This window comes from Myxocyprinus asiaticus, chromosome 8 (assembly GCF_019703515.2).
Source record: "Myxocyprinus asiaticus isolate MX2 ecotype Aquarium Trade chromosome 8, UBuf_Myxa_2, whole genome shotgun sequence".
Lineage (NCBI taxonomy): Eukaryota > Metazoa > Chordata > Actinopteri > Cypriniformes > Catostomidae > Myxocyprinus > Myxocyprinus asiaticus.
Genome location: NC_059351.1, coordinates 5,216,596 through 5,239,296, shown reverse-complemented (window position 1 = coordinate 5,239,296; position 22,701 = coordinate 5,216,596). Strand labels below are relative to the sequence as shown.

Here is a 22,701-nt window from a genome sequence, read left to right as displayed (position 1 = left end):
GTATGCCAATGGAGTAGGGTGTCAGTATCCTCAGTATTTATAAACGAGTGAGAAATATGAGCGTGCATCCACTGGACACTTTACTATCCCATAAGGTCTCGGGGGCTGAGGAGATGTCACGTTCCAGCACTGGATTTTTTAAAAATGACGGAGAACCCAGTGTCAGCAGCTCATGTCAGCTGTAAATGCTGTATAATATATACCAAGAAATATGTTTCTTGTGCTTAAATAGTTCTTGTTTAACAAAATCAGGGTATGGTATTTTCACAGTTTTTGTTTCTATGTCACATATTGGGGTCACGGGACAATACCCATGTTACCGGATTAAGTATGTCCGGAATGTATTCATAGTACTCACTTGCATACCGAAAGAATGTCCTTTTTTATCTGCAGAGAAGTGCATAATTCTAAGAGTACATACTCTAACACTATGCCATTTCGGACACAGGGATTTGTTTTAAAGATACCCACTATATGTTTCTTAAAATGTCCTGAATCAGCTTGAAAGTGAGGAATATAAATATAAATGAAAGAGCCAAGAAAAAGAAAAGTAATGAAATGAGGGATCGGTGAAATGCCATGGAGGAAAAAACTTACAAGTGAATGTAAGAGGGAAAGGATAAATGAGAGTTCAAAAAGAGCCTGTGTTCTCCTGCTGCCTTTTATATTCTGGTCTGATCATTTATTCATTACTTACAACACACATACAAGTACAAGCATCCTAAGACCACTCAGTTGTGACTTGATGTCACTGTTTCAAAACCTAGTGAACAACTCAATAATTCTTTATATTACACTGGCCAATATGGCCGATATGTAGAAATTGCTGCATTAGCAGCCAACCTTGATCCATTTATTGTGTGATTTAAAATATGTGAGAATAGGAGGTTTCCGATATGAAGTAAATATTCGATTTTCAGTATAAAATAATAACTGAGTGCAACTTTAAGGCATCATAAGTGCACTCCTGTCTCGAAGTCTGTTCCAAAGGTAGCCAGCATAATTATGTTGACTTCTTTGTAGGTCTGTGATGGTATAACAATTTCATATCACGATAATTGCTGCCTGAGGCATTTAAAACGGTATACAGTATTATCACGGTATTGTATTTGATTATAAAACGGGTTGAAAGATAAATAAACTTTATTGCTGTTCTTAATTACAAGATTTAGTTACTTGTCTTATGCTTTTTAAATGAAAACATCACAAAGAAAGTAACTTTGCAAAGATCAAACCATCTTGGATTCAGAGAGACTTGGTGGCTTTCAAAGGTCTGAGTCTAGTGCTTCTATTTTGCATTGATCTAATTTATTCCAGTTTATTTTCATTGCAAATGAACAAGTAACAACAATGGAAGCATTTTGAGGGAAAAGTTTAATTGAAAAAGAAACATGAATTTTAGAGTTTTCTAGTAAAATAGTCTTCCTATTACTGTAAGAGTTAGAGTGTTGAGAATGTTGATTTATTGATGGAAGTGCTACAGTGCATTCAGAAAAATCGAAACTATTTGGTTAATAGGTTATCTAGAAACTTTCACTGTATTTTGAAGTGCTCTCGATAACAATATTCTTAGATACCTTCCTTAGGCAAAATCTCAAGGCAGCATTGCATCTGTCCTTCGTGGAGAAGACAATTCCAAATGGAGCGAAAGAAATATTGATTATAAATAAATACTGTAATTAAAGGTGAAGTATGTAATTTCTGCACTATTAGTGGCACCAAACGGAATTATAAGAATAAAGTGTTTTCAAACAATCTTAGCCAACGCCCCTTAGACTCATTACGCCCTTTTGCATTCTCTAATTCCTGATGAACATATAGGCCATACTAATTAAAAAGTGATAAACATTTAACGCTGCAATGAACAAGATTACTAAACATATAAACACCGGACTGAATGTGTTGCAGAGGAATCGGGTCATCCGATAACATCGCCGGATTGAACGGCAGCTGGGTGTGCGGGGATGATGTTCTTCAGGTAACTGTAAACATACATATTCCCGAATCCCGAGTATCTTATGAATTTATCCGGAGCTTGACAGTAATGAGCTAACTTGTGTGGCAATACCTTGAATGTAGCTTACCTGTCGAGAAGCAACCTGACAGTTTTGGCGTCTCCATCGAACTCCAAAAATTCCCTCAAAGTCCTCTCAACGCCAACATTCACTCTGGTTTTAGCAAGTCTTTGAATTTTGTCTTTAACATCAATAGGCGAAGCAAAATGTATTTTCCTCTATAACACATCTGCAATGGTTGTTCATATTCTCCTGGTTGAATCAGTACTAAAAGTAGCCACACCCCAAACTCACGCTATAGGTTGAGCTAGAAAGGGATGGGTGGAGCTGAGCGGGCTGCCCTAAATATAAACATCAATGTTTTGATAGTGCCTGGGAGGCTCAGTGTTTATACTTTTGGGGGAGGTAAACCCACGAATGGCTTACTTATAATTGTCAATGAACAATAAACTGGGATAGGAGAACGTATTTTGACATAACAAAAATTACATACTTCACCTTTAATTATAAATGTTAAAATATAAAAACATTCATTCAGTAGCAAAAAGTTACAATGAAAATAGTTCAGTCTACTGAAAAATTTACTTTTTTTAATAAACATTTGTGTATGCTTTATATTTATTAGCTTATTAGAGTATCACACCAAACTCTATTGAAATCAATTGTGAGTCAAATCTTGTGTGCGCTTTGCGTGATTAGCGCTTTTGATATGACATACAGATTTCTGTCACTTAAAGGGGTCATGACATGCCTTTTTTTATTATTTTAATATGTTCCTTGAGGTTCACTTATAATACTACTAAATATCATAAATAATATATTTGTAAATCATGATCATTTTCCACCCTAATTTTAACCCTCTGTCAGAAACACTCTGTTTTGGTGCTGCTTCTCCTTTAAGACTTGACAGTTAACGCCCACTGTTCTGATTGGCTCTATGCTCTTATTTGACCTATGGAGGTGATTAAAGGTAAAGTAGACATTGATGTTTTGTTGTGGAGGCAGTCAGATGCAAATGTGTACCACATTGTGACATCACAATGTGGAGGAAGTAGAGAACGAGTCATTTTTGCAGCTTGGTTTCAACAAATGCTCTTTTTGCTGTGAGGAGAAAGTTTTGAGTTCTGGAACTTACAGTATGTTTTTATTGTACAATGAATTCTTTCACACTGATCAGCCACAACATTAAAACCACTGACAGGTGAAGTGAATAACATCGATTATCTCATTAAAATGGCACCTGTCAAGGGGTGGGACATATAGTATTACGCAGCAAGTGAACAGTCAATTCTTGAATGTGTTGGAAGCAGGAAAAATGGGCAAGCGTAAGGATCTGAGCGACTTTGACAAGGGCCAAATTGTGATGGCAAGTTGACTGGGTCAGAGCATCTAAAAAATGGCAGGTCTTGTGGGGTGTTCCCAGTATGAAGTGGTTAGTACCTACCAAATGTGGTCCAAGGAAGGACAACCGGTGAACCGGTGACAGGGTCATGGGTGCCCAAGGCTCATTGATGCGCGTGGGGAGCGAAGGCTAGCCCGTCTGGTCTGATCCCACTGAAGAGCAACTGTAGCACAAATTGCTGAAAAACTTAATGCTGGTCATGATAGAAAGAAGTCAGAACACACAGTGCATCGCAGCTTGCTGCGTATGGGGCTGCATAGCCGCAGACTGGTCAGAGTGCCCATGTTGACCCCTGTCCACCGCCGAAAGCACATACAGTGGGCACGTGAGCATCAGAACTGGACCTTGGAGCAATGGAAGAAGGTGACCTGGTCTGATGAATCACGTTTTCTTTTAGATCATGTGGACGGCCGGGTCCGTGTGCGGCGTTTACCTGGGGAAGAGATGGCAGCAGGATGCACCATGGGAAGAAGGCAGGCCGGCGGAGGCAGTGTGATGCTCTGGGCAATGTTCTGCTGGAAATCCTTGAGTCCTGGCATTCATGTGGATGATACTTTGACACGAACCACCAACTTAAGATTGTTGCAGACCACGTACACTCCTTCATGGCAAAGGTATTCCCTGATGGCAGTGGCCTCCTTCAGCAGGATAATGCACCCTGCCACACTGCAAAAATTGTTCAGGAATGGTTTGAGGAACATGACAAAGTGTTCAAGGTGTTGACTTGGCCTCCAAATTCCCCAGATCTCAATCCGATTGAGCATCTATGGGATGTGCTGGACCAACAAGTCCGATCCATGGAGGCCCCACTTCGCAACTTACAGGACTTAAAGGATCTGCTTCTAACGTCTTGGTGCCAAATACCACAGGAAACCATCAGAGGTCTTGTGGAGTCCATGCCTCAACGGGTCAGAGCTGTTTTGGCAGAACGAGGGGGACCTAGATGATATTAGGCAGGTGGTTTCAATGTTGTGGCTGATCAGTATATGTCAAAAGATCAAGGAAAATTTTATTTCTGATGTCATGACCCCTTTATCAAATTTTTTTTGGATAATGCATTGGAAAGCAAATGCCCTACATAGACAGCCAGTCAGCTCGCAAGGTTTTGAAAAAGAGCCTTATTTTTTCCTGGCTTGTGTGTGTTTGTGTCCAGGGGAAGGATATGTACCTCATTTTAGAGAATAACATGCTGAATCTGGTCGACCCAATGGATCGCAGCATTCTGCACACTCAGCCAATCGCAAGCATCCGTGTGTGGGGCGTCGGCCGTGATAATGGAAGGTAAGCACTAGTCGCCATGGCAATGATTGGTATGGGCTAGTTGAGGATAACATGTTACATGATGAAGAGTTTATGAAATGTTTAATAAATGACAGAAACTTAACATAACTGAATGTTTGGAAGCACACTCTTTTATTTTATTTTAGATCATTTAAAAAACACACACTACAGCTGTCTGCTTCCACAGACACAATCTGGGTCTTATTTTCGACAAGACAATTTTCTACTTTGCTGATCGTGTGTGTCATCTTCTAATGTTTAAAAATCTCTCTGACCCACTGAATGTTGGGGGGGGGTGGATCAAATACGTTATTAAAACGGTATTACAACTTTGTGAATGTGCAACTTAGACAAGCTGTCAGTGTCAAAATGAGAGTGACGTTGCTTCATTAACAACAAGTGTTTCAGTTAATTTCTGAATAATATGGTTATAACAGTTATATATACATTCATAATATTTGGTTTTAAGCCTATTCATACACATTGTCACATTTAATATGATTTGATGTTAATTAGATTTTATGTGTAGGAGGTAATATATTCTCAATATAATTATTCAGATTGAAATCTTATGTAAATTAATTGATTAAATTATAGTAGTCAAATAAAAGAATGACAGTATGTTTTTCATATGTCAAGGGAAAAAAATGCCCCTGCCCACAAATCCAGGGGGCAGTTGTTGCCCCATTATGGAAAAGTACATTTTTGACACTGTCCCAAACCCATATGACTTTCTTTCTTCCGTGGAACACAAAAGGAGATTTTTAGACAAAATGTTATACTCAGTCCATATTCACTAACATTATATCGAACAAAGAGCAGAGTCAGGCTTTTTCAAAATGTTTCCTTTTGTGTTCCATGGAAAAAAGAAAGGTACATGGGTTTGAAATGACTACAAAATTGTCAAATTTGGGTGAACTATTCCTTTAACCATAATCACAATGGTGTATAAACTCAACAAATGGCATAAACATGCAAAAACGATCTTTTTTTATTATATACACTCCTTGTTTCTCTTTTTCATCCTAATTTGTATCATGCTCAGAAACCTACTCCCAGAAGTTATCACATTTCATTTCAATTAGCAATTTCAGATCAGCAAACCTCAGCATCTTTGCACCTGTGATTTTCTTCATGTCTTCACTGGCTAAAACGCTCCACTAGAGATTCACTTTCTGTCTGTGCACTCCTCCACCACCTTCACACTAAAGGTCACTATATTGATTTTAGACTGAAGAAGTCACCCTAGTGAAAGGAGGACAGAAATAAAAGATTGATGATCGAGAGATGAGTGCTAATGAATGTTTAATCCAGTGATATGGGGCTGTCCGTGTGTGTGTGTGTGTGTGTGTGTGTGTGTGTGTGTGTGTTTGTGTGGTCGTGCAAAGTGTTGCATATGAATTGCTCACACACTCCTCTTACTAAAGAGCTGTACTTTTCCTGCTTTAGTCCCAGAGTGTGTGTGTGAGAGAGTGAGAGATGCAGGGGTGGAATGCAGCATACTTTATCAGGGCTGCTGAATCACAGTTTTGCCTCTGTGAGTCTAAGCATTACTACTTCATGACCAGCAGAGGGCAGATTTCATATGCGCAGTCCACAGGAATCATGCTTCAATCTAGGCTTTGTCAGATTTATGGTGTTGCCTGCATGTAGAAGTGTGTGTTTGCTTGTACTCACCATGTTCTCTATGCTAATTCGCCACTAAGCCCATCAGTAGCATTTTCCTCCCGAGACCCTGCAGGAGGTTACCGTAGCGACAAGCAGAATGGGAGGGGGAGGGTAGAGGGAATGCTGGTATTGGATGAAAAGAGAGAGAGTGAAAAAAAGGGGGTAAAAAAAGAGAGAGAGGATGAGTGTAGAGAGGTAAGCTGCATGTTTTTAACAGAGCAGAGGATGAGATGAGGAGGTGTAAATCTGTAGAAGAGGGGAGCAGCATAATGCTACAGCAGGAAAAGCATGTTACTTAACTAGATGTAAGTATTCTTTCTCTGTTTCTCCATTTCTTTTCATTCTTTGCTCTGTATGTCACTTCATTTAAGACATTACTCGAATGAATGAATGAATGAAAAGCATTTTCTACAGCATGACATTTTTGGTCAGTAGTTCTCAATGGAAGTATGTACTGGAGTGAGAGAGGTAGAATACTAGAGTGTAAAGTGGATTGATTTGCTCCAGATAGTGTGGATTAGGAGGTTGAAAGGTTTTCAGTGGAGAAACATGGACGTATACTGTGCATTGTTTTTGTTTTCTGTGGTGAGGATCGTATTGTGGAGTATTGTGTGTGCACTTATTAAAGTAGGTCACGGGATGTTCACATCATCTTTAAATGGGTTACATTTAAGACTGCAACTTTGTAGCATCTTCACTCAGATCAGGCCTTCCCTTGGATATCATCGCACACACGTGCACAGACTAGCACAGATGCCATTTGTCAAACTCCTCAGGGGAACCGCAAGGTTCTGTCCTCGGTCCATTTGCATTGTTCCCTATAACTACTTGTAGTTTGTCCTTGACCCTCCAGCACATTTGCCTGCTGTCAGATCCCGCAAAGGTGCTGTTAAACAGCCCATTCTAAACAGTTGTTCCACCCTGGGGAGACTGTATAAGGAGGAGAAGCACCTCTAATAGAAAAATGAATTGGAGAAACCGTAGGAAGCAAAGTATGTCCTTTCAGTTACAAGAGCATTTTTAATAGTTTGTTTACTACAGAATGTGCATGCACATTAAAGTGATAGTTCACCCAAAAATTCTGTTATTATTTACTCACCCTCATGTCTTTCCTAACGCGTATGGCTTTCATTTTAATGTCGAGCACAATATAATAATGTTAGAGACTGACCAACTCACTCCCTGTTCACTTTCATTGTGCTGGGAAAGAACAATGTCAACATTCTTCAAAACTTCTCTTTTGTTCCAAGTCCTAACAGAACTACATAAGGGTGTGTAAATGAAGAATGTAGATTTTTTTTTTTTTTTTTTTTTTGTGAACTTACCCTTAACTGGACTAGTCTGATTTTGTGTGTGTGTGTGTGTGTGTGTGTGTGTGTATGTGTGTGTAATTTGAGCTAAATAAGGCAATTTTTATTTTATTTATTTGCTGTCAGTTTTAATTGCTGATTGAAATGTAATATTGACAAACTGTCTGCAAGTAGATAGTAACAGTACTTGTATGCCTATTACCTCTAATACCACAGTGTTACAGTTACATATTCATGCCTTTTACCACCTTTGCACTGCCACCCTCATGTTTTGAGCTGTCACATACATCATGCTATATCACTGAATTGTCTCATCACATCTTATTTTGTCTCTCACACACTCATACTTACATGGATGCTAGTCCTAATTTTGGAGGTTAGGAAAATTTAAATCTGTTGCAAAATGGATCTTTTTGTGAACTAACAATGTTCTTCGCACAGCAAGCTCCAGCTGTGCAGTGTTAGTGGTACCCCACTGTAAGATGGACATCTTGTCAGAGCCATATTTATGCTCTGTCTAATACACATGTTCTTTGATATCTGCACGCATACACGCACACACTCTATTGTCTCATCATATTTTCCCTCTTTTCCTTGACTGCTTTCCTGGATTTAGAGAGAGGTAAATGGATTTCACATTTTCATCTCTATTCTCCGGATTTGGATGTAGTCCAGTGCTAGTTTTATTTTTGTTCATAATAGTTTTATTTTTAGCGGAAATGTTAAAGAATGTGTATGATACAGGTGGAGGTGTAAATTTAGAAACACTTTTTCATTTAAGACAGCTGTGTGCACCTGCATTTAGTAGTAGAGGTGTATTTATCTTGTCCACAGTTGGATTTTACATCATTTTTTGTTTGCTTAAAATAAGTGTTTGTGTGTTTCCTTAAGTAACTCTTTGTTTTTGTCTGTTAAATCTAAAGGGCATTTCATCCATCAGGGGTCTTTGAGGGCTGTTTTTAGCATATATGCGCACATGCACATATATCCACACAGATTATACAAATGTGTTTATTTTCTGAAAGCTATTAAAAGATTTGTTTAAACTTCTGTCTACATTTGTGTTCAAACAGGGATTTTGCGTATGTAGCACGAGATAAGGACACTCGGATATTAAAATGTCATGTGTTCCGCTGTGACACCCCTGCCAAAGCCATTGCTACCAGTTTGCACGAGATCTGTTCCAGGGTAAGAAACTACATGCTGAACAAACAAGATCTAACACTTTTCTGCAATTCTACTTCAAAATATCTTGTTTCAGGCCTGCTTGAAGTAATATCCTCAATGGTCCATTCATATATGTTACAAAAAATTATATTAAACATCAGAGAAATGATAGACAGCCTCAAGTTTGTGCAAAATGACAGGACACCTCATAAAAAGAAGAAACAAGGTTCATGTTCAATTTAAACGGCTGATTTAAAGGAATAGTTCACCCAAAAATGAAAATTCTCTTATTTACTCACCCTCATGCCATCCCAGATGTGTATGACTTTCTATCTTCTGCAGAAAACAAATTATGATTTTTAGAAGAATATATCAGCTCTGTAGGTCCATACAATGCAAGTGAATGGGTGCCAAAATGTTAACGCTCCAAAAAGCACATAAATGCAGCATAAAAGTAGTCCATACAACTCCAGTGTTTTAATCCATATTTTCATGAGCGATATGATAGGTGTGGGTGAGAAACTGATCAATATTTAAGTCCTTTTTTGCTTGAAATTCTTCTCCCTGCCCAGTAGGGGGTGATATGCATAAAGAATGTGAATCACCAAAAACACAAGAAGAAGAATGTAAAAGTGATCTGTTTCTCACCCACACCTATCATATCGCTTCTGAAGACATTGATTTAACCACTGGAGTCGATGGATTATTTTAATGCTGACTTGTGTGATTTTTGGAGTTTCCAAATTTTGGCACCCATTCACTTGCATTGTATGGACCAAAAGAGCTGAGCAATTCTTCTAAAAGTCTTCATTTGTGTTCAGCAGATGAAAGAAAGTCATACACATCTGGGATGGCATGAGGATTAATAAATGATGAGAGAATTTTCATTTTTGGGTGAACTATTCCTTCAAGGCCCTGTTTACATCTGGTATGAAGATCTGTCTCGGTTGATCCGACTTCAGTGGAGTACCTGTATGAAGTGGACTTGCGTCACATAATCACTGCATGTTTATATCAGACTTACTGAAAGAGTGCAAATATGTGTATACACTTTTACATCTGACTAAAGCAAGAAACAGAAAGACAATTTAGAAAAAATAATTGGTATAGGTGTTATGAAATATAAAGAGGAGGTGGAGGAATGCGGAAGAATCATCACCGGTGTGAGGGAAGCAGCTGCTTGTATGCAAATATCTTTGGGATATGATTGGCAGGCCTAGATGAATAAGGTCCTCCCTAACTAACGTTTGAAACCTAAATGATTTCAATCTCTGTTGTAAGGATGTGTTGATTGTACTGTGTAACAGATCATGGCCGAGCGCAAGAATGCCAAAGCTATGGCTGGAGGATTCCTACAGGACAGGACACACGCTGGGCTTGATGTCCCACTACAAGGTAACACAACATGCTAATATGTATGTTTTTCTCTGTAAGAGTGCATAATGGGTGTGTGTTAATGTAATTGATGTGTGTTGCCCTTAGCAGAGTTCCCCACACCAAAGACTGAACTGGTGCAGAAATTCCAGGTGTTCTATCTCGGCATGATGCCAGTTGCTAGACCTTTAGGTGAGAAATCACACACCTAAACCCCTTATACTACCACTGATTTGGACACGCTTGACTGATTTTATGTTTCTTGTGATCTTTAAAACCTTTTGATTTAAAGGCTTATGCTGAAATACTTGAAATCATTTCATATTAATTGCTTATATGAACTGCTTTACAATGCACAATTTAATTTTTTTTTTAATGGATGAGTTGGAGTGAAGGAAAAATAGCCAACAAGTGCCCAGCATACATGGGAACTCCTTCAATACTGTTTAAAAAGCATCAGAGGATCCAACCCTTATGAAAAGAATAGTTCACCCAAAAATGAAAATTCTCTCATTATTTACTCACCCTCATGATATCCCAGGTGTGTATGACTTTCTTTCTTCACAAGAACACATTTGAAGAAAAATAGAAAAATATCTTGGCTCAGTAGGTCCTTAAAATGCAAGTGAATGGCGATTTCTCTTTTGAAGCTTCAAAAATCACAGACAGTCAGTATAAATGTCATCTATACGACTCCAGCTGTTAAATTAATGTCTTCTAAAGCGATACGATCGCTTTTGGTGCGAAAAAGATAAATATTTAAGTTTTTTTTTTTTTTTTACTCAAAATGATGCTTCCGGTCAGGAGCGGTATGCGCGTGTGACATAATCGCATTGGCACTTGAAACACGTGAGAACTGACACACGTGCGTCACAGCCGGAAGAGCAGCGCTGTTTACAAGTGAGAAGGAGGAACGCTGTACAGTAGCTTGCTTGGTTTTGGCTTAGATCTGTATTTATCTGTTTATTTTCTCACAATGGTGTGTTTGCGTGCTTATCCTGGATGTCTCAACCAAGTGGAGAACGTGAGTTTACGTCTGTATCATGGCAATGCAAATACGTCACACGAGAGACCGCTTGGACTCCATCCTCTCGTGAAGAATTGGATTATAGTTAAAAAGTACTTAAATATTTATCTTTTTCACACCAAAAGCGATCGTATTGCTTTAGAAGACATTAATTTACACAGCTGGAGTCATATCGATGACATTTATGCTGACTGTCTGTGATTTTTAGAGCTTCAAAAGAGAAATCGCCATTCACTTGCATTTTAAGAACCTACTGAGCTTAGAATCTTTTTCTTCAAATGTGTTCTGCTGAAGAAAGAAAGTCAAACACACATATCATGAGGGTGAGTAAATAATGAGAGAATTTTCATTTTTGGGTGAACTATCCCTTGAAGTTGATTGAGAATGGGTAGCTACTGTTACAAAGCTATTAAATATACGCTAGTTTTGACATGTTTACGTATTTGGTCACTGCCTAATTCCCGTAATTCCAGTTGTGTTATTTCATAGTTTTGATAATTTTACAATTATTCTGAAATGTGGAAAATAGAAATAAAAAATGAGCTGGTGTGTCCAAACATTTGACTGGTGCACATACATGCAATTACACAGAATGTCAAATGTCCCTTTTCTCTAGGCATGGACATTCTCAACGGTGCAATAGACAGTTTAATGTCATCATCATCCCGAGATGACTGGATGCCCGTGATGCTGAATGTAGCTGATGCAACAGTCACTGTCATCAAAGAGAAGGCATTTACAGAACTTTTACCTGTTAAAATTCTGAAGGATCTTTGCAAAAATAGCTGTGTACTATACAAAAGCACTGTAGTGTTGGAATACTAAAGTATACTGACAGATATCTTGGCTGTTCATATAGTTAGTCACTCACACAGATGAAAATTCCCTTTGTCAATTAGACTTTTGAATATCACTCATACTCAAGGTGTCATAATCTATTTTAGGAGGAAGAGGAGGTGCTAGTGGAGTGTCGCGTGCGTTTCCTGTCATTCATGGGAGTAGGAAAAGATGTGCATTCATTTGCATTTATCATGGACTCTGGGAACCAGCACTTTGAGTGTCATGTGTTTTGGTGTGATCCCAATGCTGGCGGTGTGTCAGAGGCTGTTCAGGCAGCATGCATGGTGAGTTGCAACACCAGAATAACAGTATATCCAGACCATTTCAGATGAGTTATAAAGTCTGCAAAATATTTTTCAGCCTTTTGAAGATACTCTGTTCAATATAAACAGTATATCAAACATATTTATACTGTATATTTGCTCTGAAATGGCTTAAGAGTTATTTATTAATCAGAGCAAACATCATTTCAGCCAAACAACCATTGTTGCCAGGTAGATCCAAAATGTTTAATGTAAGAATAATACATGGTAAGTAATTTAGTTAAAAATAACCAAGGCATGATTTTTCACAGTTTTCAGATTCAGTAGTTTGCATGTTAATATAATCCTTCAATAGAGGTGTAAACCGATTTGGCTTGCTGTTCATAATGGAGGGCTCAAGCTTGAGACTTAACACGAGCTCTAACTGACCTATTGACTTTATTAAGAAACTCCATTTAAAGGGATAGTTTACCCAAAAATGAAAATTCTTTCATCATTTACTCAACCTCATGCCATCCCAGATGTGTATGACTTTCTTTCTTCTGCTGAATACAAATGAAGATTTTTAAAAGAGTATTTCAGCTCTGTAGGTCCATACAATGCATGTAAATGGGTGCCAAAATTTTGACGCTCCAAAAAGCACACAAAGACAGCATAACAGTAATCCATATGACTCCAGAGGTTAAATGTCTTCAGAAGCAATATGATAGGTGTGGGAGAGAAACAGAGCAATATTTAAGTCCTTCTTTTGCTAGAAATTATTCTTCCTGCCCAGCTGGGGGCGATATGGATGAAGAATGTAAATCAAACGCAAACACAGTTTTTGCTTCTAAAGTTAAAATTTTGATGCTCTCATAGTCATGAGACAAGAAAAGATTGTGAAACTATTTTTAATGACACAGCCTTAAATCTGAGAAAGCCAAGCATAGAGATTTATTGTCTTTTTTCATTCTTAAACATGTTTTTAGGAAGCCACTGATTTTATATCATATATATATATATATATATATATATATATATATATATATATATATATATATATATATCCCCACCAAAACAGTTGTTGTGATACAGTACAAAGTTGCAGATACTGTAATAAATTGTTTATATATATATATATATATATATATATATATATATATATATATATATATATATATATATACACACACTGCCTGGCCAAAAAAAAAGTCGTACTCACTAATATTTCGTTGGACCACCTTTAGCTTTGATTACGGCACACATTCGTCTTGGCATTGTTTTGACAACCTTATGCAACGTCACAGCATGTTTACGTCCAGAGTTGCAGTAATTTGGCAGAGATCTTGTATTGATGACAGGAGAGTCGAACCACTCCGTAAAGTCTTCTCCAGCACATCCCAAAGACTTTCAGTGGGGTTAAGATCAGGACTCTGTGGTGGCCAATTCATGTGTAAAAAGTATTCTTCATGCTCCTTGAACCACTCTGTCACAATTTGAGCCCGATGAATCTTGGCATTGTCATCCTGGAATATGCCCATGCCATCAGGGAAGAAAAAATTAAATTGATGGGATAACCTGGTCATTCAGTACATTCAGCTGACTTCATTTTATTGCCGCATATCATTGCTGAGCCTAGACCTGACCAACTGAAGCAACCCCAGATCATAACACTGCCTCAAATCCAAATGGTGACTTTTTTTTTTTTTGGCCTGGCAGTGTATATGTAGGTATTGTTTGATTGCTGTAAACAAACCTTTCAATTCTGCTACGCTGGGTTTCTGATTGTTTTGTAGGAAACTTAATGGTCAAATATAAAGCACATTAAAATAATTTATGATGAGCAATACTCACTTTGTTGCTTAATTCGATAAGCAATATTTCATATAAATAGTAAATATATTACCCAACCAGAGTCAAGACCACATACAGTTGAAGTCAGAAGTTTACATACACCTTAGCCAAATACAGTTGTGCTCAAAAGTTTGCATACCCTGGCAGAAATTGTGAAATTTTGGCATTGATTTTGAAAATATGACTGAACATGCAAAAAACAGTCTTTTATTTAAGGATAGTGATCATATGATCACTATGATCACTATCATTTGGCTCGTTTTTAAATCATAATGATAACAGAAATCACCCAAATGGCCCTGATCAAAAGTTTACATACCCTTAAATGTTTGGCCTTGTTACAGACACATAAGGTGACACACACAGGTTTAAATGGCAATTAAAGGTTAATTTCCCACACCTGTGGCTTTTTAAATTGCAGTTAGTGTCTGTGTATAAATAGTCAATGAGTTTGTTAGCTCTCACGTGGATGCACTGAGCAGGCTAGATACTGAACCATGGGGAGCAGAAAAGAACTGTCAAAAGACCTGCGTAACAAGGTAATGGAACTTTATAAAGATGGAAAAGGTTATAAAAAGATATCCAAAGCCTTGAAAATGCCAGTCAGTACTGTTCAATCACTTATTAAGAAGTGGAAAATTCAGGGATCTCTTGATACCAAGCCAAGGTCTGGTAGACTGAGAAAGATTTCAGCCACAACTGCCAGAAGAATTGTTCGGGATACAAAGAAAAACCCACAGGTAACCTCAGGAGAAATACAGGCTGCTCTGGAAAAAGACAGTGTGGTTGTTTCAAGGTCCGCAGTTTTTTTCTGAGGTCTTGGCTGATTTTTATTTTTTATTTTCCCATGATGTCAAGCAAAGAGGCACTGAGTTTAAAGTTAGGTCTTAAAATACTTCCACAGGTACACCTTCAATTGATTCCAATTATCTTATCAGAAGCTAAATTAGGCTTGACATCATTTTCTGGAATTTTCCAAGCTGCTTAAAGGCACAGTTAACTTAGTGTATGTAAACTTCTGACCCACTAAAATTGTGATATAGTCAATTAAAAGTGAAACAATCTGTCTGTAAACAGTTGTTGGAAAAATTGCTTGTCATACACAAAGTAGATGTCCTAAACGACTTGCCAAAACAGTTCATTATAGTTTGCTAATATGAAATCTGTGGAGTGGTTAAAAAAATTAGTTTTAATGACTTCAACCTAAATGTAAACTTCTGACTTCAACTGTTTTAGATTAGTGTCTGTACTAACTTGTGCAAGTGAAATGTCCTGACAACAGAAGAGACATGACAGTTCTATTGGAATTATAGTTATAGGAGGACTAGTTGGTATGAAATTTCAGACAAGATCAAGTTCTCTATTTTCTGTTACACCATCAACATCAGAATTAAACATTCAACACATTAATTAAATAAATATTTTTTTTCTTTTCTTGTTTTCTTATGTCTACACAGCTGAGGTATCAGAAGTGTCTGGTGGCACGCCCTCCATCTCAGAAAGCCTGCTCACAGGCGCCCCCTGCGGATTCAGTCACACGCCGCGTCTCCACCAGTGTCAAACGTGGAGTTCTTTCCCTCATCGACACACTCAAACAGAAGAGACCTGTCACTGAGCTTCCCCAGTGATCTGACACACAAGCACACACACTTGCTGTCACACGCTCTGCATGCTTATAACTATCAAAATATTTTGTACATACCAGTCAATTGATGGAAATGAAGAGGAACTCAAGGACTAATCCATAGATGAGCTTATGCCAAGAAAATATACCCTTTATTCAGAAACACACACTTGATCCACTAACTTCAGCCTCTTTCGATTGCTACCACCCATATGTCAGTCGTATCTGCATGGAAAGAAACACCTCTCATGCATGACAGAAATCAGCAGGCACCATCCAGCTACAAAACACCAACCTGTGCGGACAAAGCCTGCTTGAATTTCATCAGCAGAGATTACTTGGGCTGCATCTACATTAATCCGTATACATTTGAAAACTGTGTTTTTATTTTCGAAACGCTCTGTCTACACTGCCGTTTTCAAGCGTTTTCCAAAAGTTGCTCGTCCACACTGAAACATATAAAAAACGCTTAAATCCTCTTTCTGCGCATGCGAAACATTGCTGTTGCATGTATGGTCTGAAACACAATTGTCCTCTTGTTCCATCGCCGAATGCCAATTCCGAGTAAACTTCCCATCGCCTTGGAAGGAATGCAATGTGAATGTTGTACAAAGTAACATTTATCTTTAACAACGCTATTAAAGTGAATGTCAGGCAAAACGGCGCCGCTATAACACAGGTCGCCATATTGATTGTTTTGGTTGAATGGATCATATGACTGCGTCACCTGACAACAAATACGACATCGTTTTCAGATATCTCTGTTTTCCCAGTCCACACAACAACGGGAAAATGCCGTTTTCAAATGTATCCACTTGGGAGAGCGTTTTCAAAAAGCTCAGTTTTCGCTAACAAAAACAGCGTTTTAGTGTGGACGGAAGACCCAAACGGAGAGAAAAAGATGTGTTTTCAAACGAAAATGTATTAGTGTGGATGTGGCCTTGATTAGAATGAAAATTGGTTTGTGTGTATAACAAAACAAATATGGCTGCTTTGCCTCACCAGAGCTTGTTTGGTATTGTCACAGTTAGTAACTGTAGCTGCATGATCAGATGTGTGTGCGGAGTGTGTGTGTGTGTGTGTTGAGAGGAGCTTGATGCTGCTTAATTTGCTGAAGGACGTTTGTACTTTAAGTGTCATGAAACCATACTTTTTTTGTTGTAACTCTGTTACATCTTTTATTATACACCAGTAAGTTCTGGTCCTCTAATCTTATTGGACATGTGGTGTTTCAATAGTGCTGATATTTAGTATACACGGCACTGTGACACTCCATTGTTTGTATCACTCCGCTTGTCTGTGTTTGCAAAATTCCAGACAGGCTGTCAGTCTATGCGTTTCTCGGCAAAATGCAAGCCTGCTTTAGCTAAATTTGGAATTATTTTCATTTGCAAAGCAAATATAGACAAAATACCTAGCATCTAAAGTGTAAGTTACTCGATATCAACTTTTTGTTCATAGAACTGTTGTATAAAACCACTACCACACTTGCATTCGTGCTGTTGGTCTGAATATCAGCGGATTATCAAAACCACAGCACTCTTGCTCATGAGATATTGCTTCATTATCCTGATGAATGCAAAAATAGATTAAGGAGAGAATGGATGGATGAGAGAAAGTGATGTCAAATGACTTAATGGCACTTGTGATGGGTTAACGTGTAAAAACAAGTTATTATATTTTATTTCCTTCATGAAGCTCTGCGGACATTTTTCTGTTCTGGACTCTTTCTGTTGACATCGAGGCTCAAAAAGTATGCCAATATGAAACAACACAAAAATTAAATATACAAACGCACATCAATGGATTAAGCATCCCATAGACTTTCCCTACATTACCACAGTTAGTGTGGAAGGGGATGACCCGTTTGGTTTAGTGTGTAGTGAAAATGTATGAATGTGCTTTTTATATTTCCAAAGTGAAATTGCATATTTTCCTTTAAAAGTAAGAATGTTGGGGAGGAGAATCGAATAACTCTTGGTGAAAGAACTTCGTGTAGAGCCAAACAGTTCAATCACGTTGAAATTCTGCTTGGACCCCCAGCGTAGTGCTTTCTACAAGTAACTCGGACTTGATGCTCTTTAATAAGGTCAGTTCTGCAGTGATTGGAAGAGAAATAAAAAAATATACCTGACCAGTTGGAACAGTTTACAGCAGATCCAGTTTAGTGGAATAACATCAGAGTTTATGAAGAGTTTTTAATTCCAGCTTCCTTTCTTTGGAACGCTTCACAACCCTTCTTTGACCCACACGCACCCATGTGGTCTTGCTGCACTCTGGGTTTGGTCTTTCCAGATGTGCCACCTGTAGTCCTAGACTTATCACCCTTTCTTTCACAAGGGTTTTGAAGAGTCACTTATGTTTGTACATACAGTATCTATATATAGCAAACATATCATAAGCCTTTATTTTTCAAATTTCAGATACTTTATTTTGTCATGTTTTTTTTTTTGTTTGTTTTTTTTTTTGCATTGGCATGTCTTGTTATCCTGTTTTTTCTGGCCATACTGTGTAAAAATCATTGTATGTGTTGTAGATAAACCAATTGACAATACAAAGATAAAAAAGAAGTAGTGTGAAAGATGGTAGAGATTGTGAATATGAATTTATTTTATGGTCCTTTTTTAGGAAAGCTAGCTATAGGAGAGATGTGAACTGTAAATGTCTATCTATGCAGTCTTTTAGCACGGAGGATGATTTGAGAACAAAGACACATTGCCTTGCATGTCCTGGGATAATTTAAGAAGAAAAACTGTACTGAACAGAAATGATATTTTTTATTTTATTTATTCTATTTTATATTGGTATATACTGGTTTCAGTGTGATGCATCATATGCTCAGACATTCTTTACCTTGTCTCAAACAACCAATCACAATTTCTGGAAAGAAGAAAAGTCAATCCAAAACAGTGTACAGTTACTCTGGTGACCCTGAAGAAGTTGTGCATGTTCATGATAACAACATTTGTAAGATCTCAAAAGACCTTTACATTCTGCCCAAACAAACATTACATACTGTACTTTAGGTATAGCTTCGGTCTGCTTTAGAAGATGTTCCTAAAGTTAGCAATAGACATTTTAAATGAATTTGTCCAGTAGGAGACAGATCAGCTATTTCACAATGACCATAATTTAAACGCATTTGTTTTTAATTTGTTTGGCCAGTGAGTAGATGTGGTTAGCTAGCTCCATAATAGTCATTTACCATTACTCTTGTACCTTGACTGCACAAGAACACCGCTTTCACCTAGCAGATAATCAGAGTATGAGATGTTGAAATAATAACTGTAATAACTGTAATAACTGCATCAGCTGTACATATATGTGTTAAAATGACCTGGCACAAATCAGTCTGCCTGTGTACTGCACACACTCTATCCCCCTCTTCTTTAAACAATTGTTTTTTTTTTTTTTTTTTTTTTAAGGGAGCCTAAGTTTTATGATATTTTTACTTTGTGATACACTTTATTGTGAATCAGTAAGTCTTATACAATTCAATGTATTCTTTCTATTGTTTCACAATTTTTTGGGGGTTCACAGTGAAAATTAATTACACTATGTTCAAATATGATCTCCATGATAACAGCCAGTGTTAGCTGCTACATGCAAAACCAGAAATAGGGAAGAGGCTTATGGTAATGAGGGTAATGTAGTCCAGTACATGAATTCATCATAGAGTTCTCTCTTGGCCAAGAGTAGTGTATTTGTTTGTTTGTCTCTAGTGTTCTTGCATGGTGAAACACTTTCTGATCATTGGCTTTCAGGGGAATTATCACACGGATTAACAATCTCCTGGTGAAACACAAACACGTTTTGTGTGTGTGTGTGTGTGTGTGTGTGGAAACGTTGGCTTTCTCTGCTCAACACTAATTTGTACACCATATAAATGTAAACTGTTGTGGAAATAAATGGCATATCACAAAATGTCAAGATGTTTCTGTCTCTTTCTCACCGTGCATATTGTGTATTTTTAATAGGGGGGATTTCTTAATTTCCTGATGATTTTACAAAGATATTTTTACCAATCAGAGTCAACAATGCTTTTTTGGCATGATTGATAATATGTACTGTTTTGTCAAAGTGGATGAAGTATTTACACTAGAGAAATACAGTATGCAGTACATACAGTACAGGTGCATCTCAATAAATTAGAATGTCGTGGGAAAAGTTCATTTATTTCAGTAATTCAACTCAAATTGTGAAACTCGTGTATTAAATAAATTCAATGCACACAGACTGAAGTAGTTTAAGTCTTTGGTTCTTTTAATTGTGATGATTTTGGCTCACATTTAACAAAAACCCACCAATTCACTATCTCAACAAATTAGAATACATCATAAGACCAATAAAAAAAACATTTTTAGTGAATTGTTGGCCTTCTGGAAAGTATGTTCATTTACTGTATATGTACTCAATACTTGGTAGGGGCTCTTTTGCTTTAATTACTGCCTCAATTCGGCGTGGCATGGAGGTGATCAGTTTGTGGCACTGCCGAGGTGGTATGGAAGCCCAGGTTTCTTTGACAGTGGCCTTCAGCTCATCTGCATTTTTTGGTCTCTTGTTTCTCATTTTCCTCTTGACAATACCCCATAGACTCTCTATGGGGTTCAGGTCTGGTGAGTTTGCTGGCCAGTCAAGCACACCAACACCATGGTCATTTAACCAACTTTTGGTGCTTTTGGCAGTGTGGGCAGGTGCCAAATCCTGCTGGAAAATGAAATCAGCATCTTTAAAAAGCTGGTCAGCAGAAGGAAACATGAAGAGCTCCAAAATTTCTTGGTAAACGGGTGCAGTGACTTTGGTTTCCAAAAAACACAATGGACCAACACCAGCAGATGAGATTGCACCCCAAATCATCACAGACTGTGGAAACTTAACACTGGACTTCAAGCAACTTGGGCTATGAGCTTCTCCACCCTTCCTCCAGACTCTAGGACCTTGGTTTCCAAATGAAACACAAAACTTGCTCTCATCTGAAAAGAGGACTTTGGAACACTGGGCAACAGTCCAGTTCTTCTTCTCCTTAGCCCAGGTAAGACGCCTCTGACGTTGTCTGTGGTTCAGGAGTGGCTTAACAAGAGGAATACGACAACTGTAGCCAAATTCCTTGACACGTCTGTGTGTGGTGGCTCTTGATGCCTTGACCCCAGCCTCAGTCCATTCCTTGTGAAGTTCACCCAAATTCTTGAATCGATTTTGCTTGACAATCCTCATAAGGCTGCGGTTCTCTCAGTTTGTTGTGCATCTTTTTCTTCCACACTTTTTCCTTCCACTCAACTTTCTGTTAACATGCTTGGATACAGCACTCTGTGAACAGCCAGCTTCTTTGGCAATGAATGTTTGTGGCTTACCCTCCTTGTGAAGGGTGTCAATGATTGTCTTCTGGACAACTGTCAGATCAGCAGTCTTCCCCATGATTGTGTAGCCTAGTGAACCAAACTGAGAGACCATTTTGAAGGCTCAGGAAACCTTTGCAGGTGTTTTGAGTTGATTAGCTGATTGGCATGTCACCATATTCTAATTTTTTGAGATAGTGAATTGGTGGGTTTTTGTTAAATGTGAGCCAAAATCATCACAATTAAAAGAACCAAAAACTTAAACTACTTCAGTCTGTGTGCATTGAATTTATTTAATACACGAGTTTCACAATTTGAGTTGAATTACTGAAATAAATGAACTTTTTCATGACATTCTAATTTATTGAGATGCACCTGTATATAGTCCAGCACACAATACAAATAATCCCTTCCTCTAAATTGCAGGTTACAAATCACAAATACAAATATTTAACTTATTTATATGATACAGTTATAAGATTGCTAAAGATTGTTTATTTGTTACTTCATACATCAGATAAAAGTCTCTTGTTGGAATGACCAGTGTTAAATCAAAAATACTGTTTAAGATAAGATCAGTATCTTGGCTTCTATCTGCACACATGCTGTTTACTACAATTCTTCTTTTGTACGGAAGGATGCAGTAAGTCCATTCACATTAGGTTGTAGCTCAGCGCCATGGTCGTGAGTGAAACAACAGAGTCTCTGCCCTTGGCACTGCTGCTGGATGAGGAAACTGAGGTGGAGAAATTAGAAGAGGAGTACAGCTGATGGAGGGACAAAGAGTGGTGTGAAGGACTGAACTGATAAGTGGAGGGAAGTGAACTCTTTTGAAAGAATTGCCTCCCTTTGTGACCTGCAGGTCTCTGATTTGATAACTTCCTGTTTGGGGTTGAGCGCCTCCTGTTGAAACCTGCCTCTGCTCTGCAAATGTCTAGAATCATATGGTGTAAATGGGGCTTTTAGGGCATTTGGTTTGGTCTGAGGAGGAGTTGGCCTAATGGAATAAACTGTAGTCTGTTGAGGTGGCCGAAGGTGCAGCATTTTTTTTTACAACAACTTTTTTTTGGTCTTTATCTCTCACGTTTCTTTTCATCACACAGAGGAAGCAGCCAATTGTGAAGTCGGATGGTTCTATTTTGAAAAACTTCTCTTCTTCATCACGCCATCTTGCACTGACCAGCCTGAGAGAAAAGATGAAGAGAGAGAAAGAGAATGACATTTAATGTTTTGTGATGTAGATTCCCTGCTGACAAAAAGCAGGGAAAAAAAGCCTAAAGTATTTTGCTGATTGACAAGTGTCCAACGCCCCTTTGACCTCCTAAGACCCCTGCATGACTACTGTGTGCATTTTCCGTTTCCCTTTTTGATTTGTAACTAATAGAACCTAATAAACAAGCAAAAAAATTAATTAATAAAATTCTCGAGCAAATAGTTTTCCTAAAAATTAATGTCCACTAAGTTGTGAAATATAAGTAATTTTAAGCTATAGAAAGTCAGATTTTTTCATCAAATAATTTATGTGTCCAGGAGTGTTGGTTATTCAAGTTTTTGATATGTT

The 22,701-nt window shown here is 37.9% G+C and overlaps 1 protein-coding gene across 4 annotated transcripts in view; it reads left to right on the top strand.

Moving 5' to 3' along the window:
* Positions 1-19,925, top strand: part of LOC127445256 (amyloid beta precursor protein binding family B member 2-like) — a 72,809-nt gene extending 52,884 nt beyond the window's left edge. For 3 of the 4 annotated variants that reach the window (XM_051705181.1, XM_051705178.1, XM_051705179.1), the window contains 7 exons: positions 4,571-4,698; positions 8,750-8,864; positions 10,151-10,238; positions 10,326-10,409; positions 11,861-11,976; positions 12,189-12,368; positions 15,638-19,925. In XM_051705181.1, coding sequence (XP_051561141.1) covers positions 4,571-4,698; positions 8,750-8,864; positions 10,151-10,238; positions 10,326-10,409; positions 11,861-11,976; positions 12,189-12,368; positions 15,638-15,808 — 882 coding nt within the window. In that variant the 3' untranslated portion in view covers positions 15,809-19,925. The remainder of the gene's footprint in view (positions 1-4,570; positions 4,699-8,749; positions 8,865-10,150; positions 10,239-10,325; positions 10,410-11,860; positions 11,977-12,188; positions 12,369-15,637) is intronic. The other variant, XM_051705180.1, reaches the window with a different exon arrangement.
* The last annotated feature ends 2,776 nt before the right edge of the window (positions 19,926-22,701 follow it).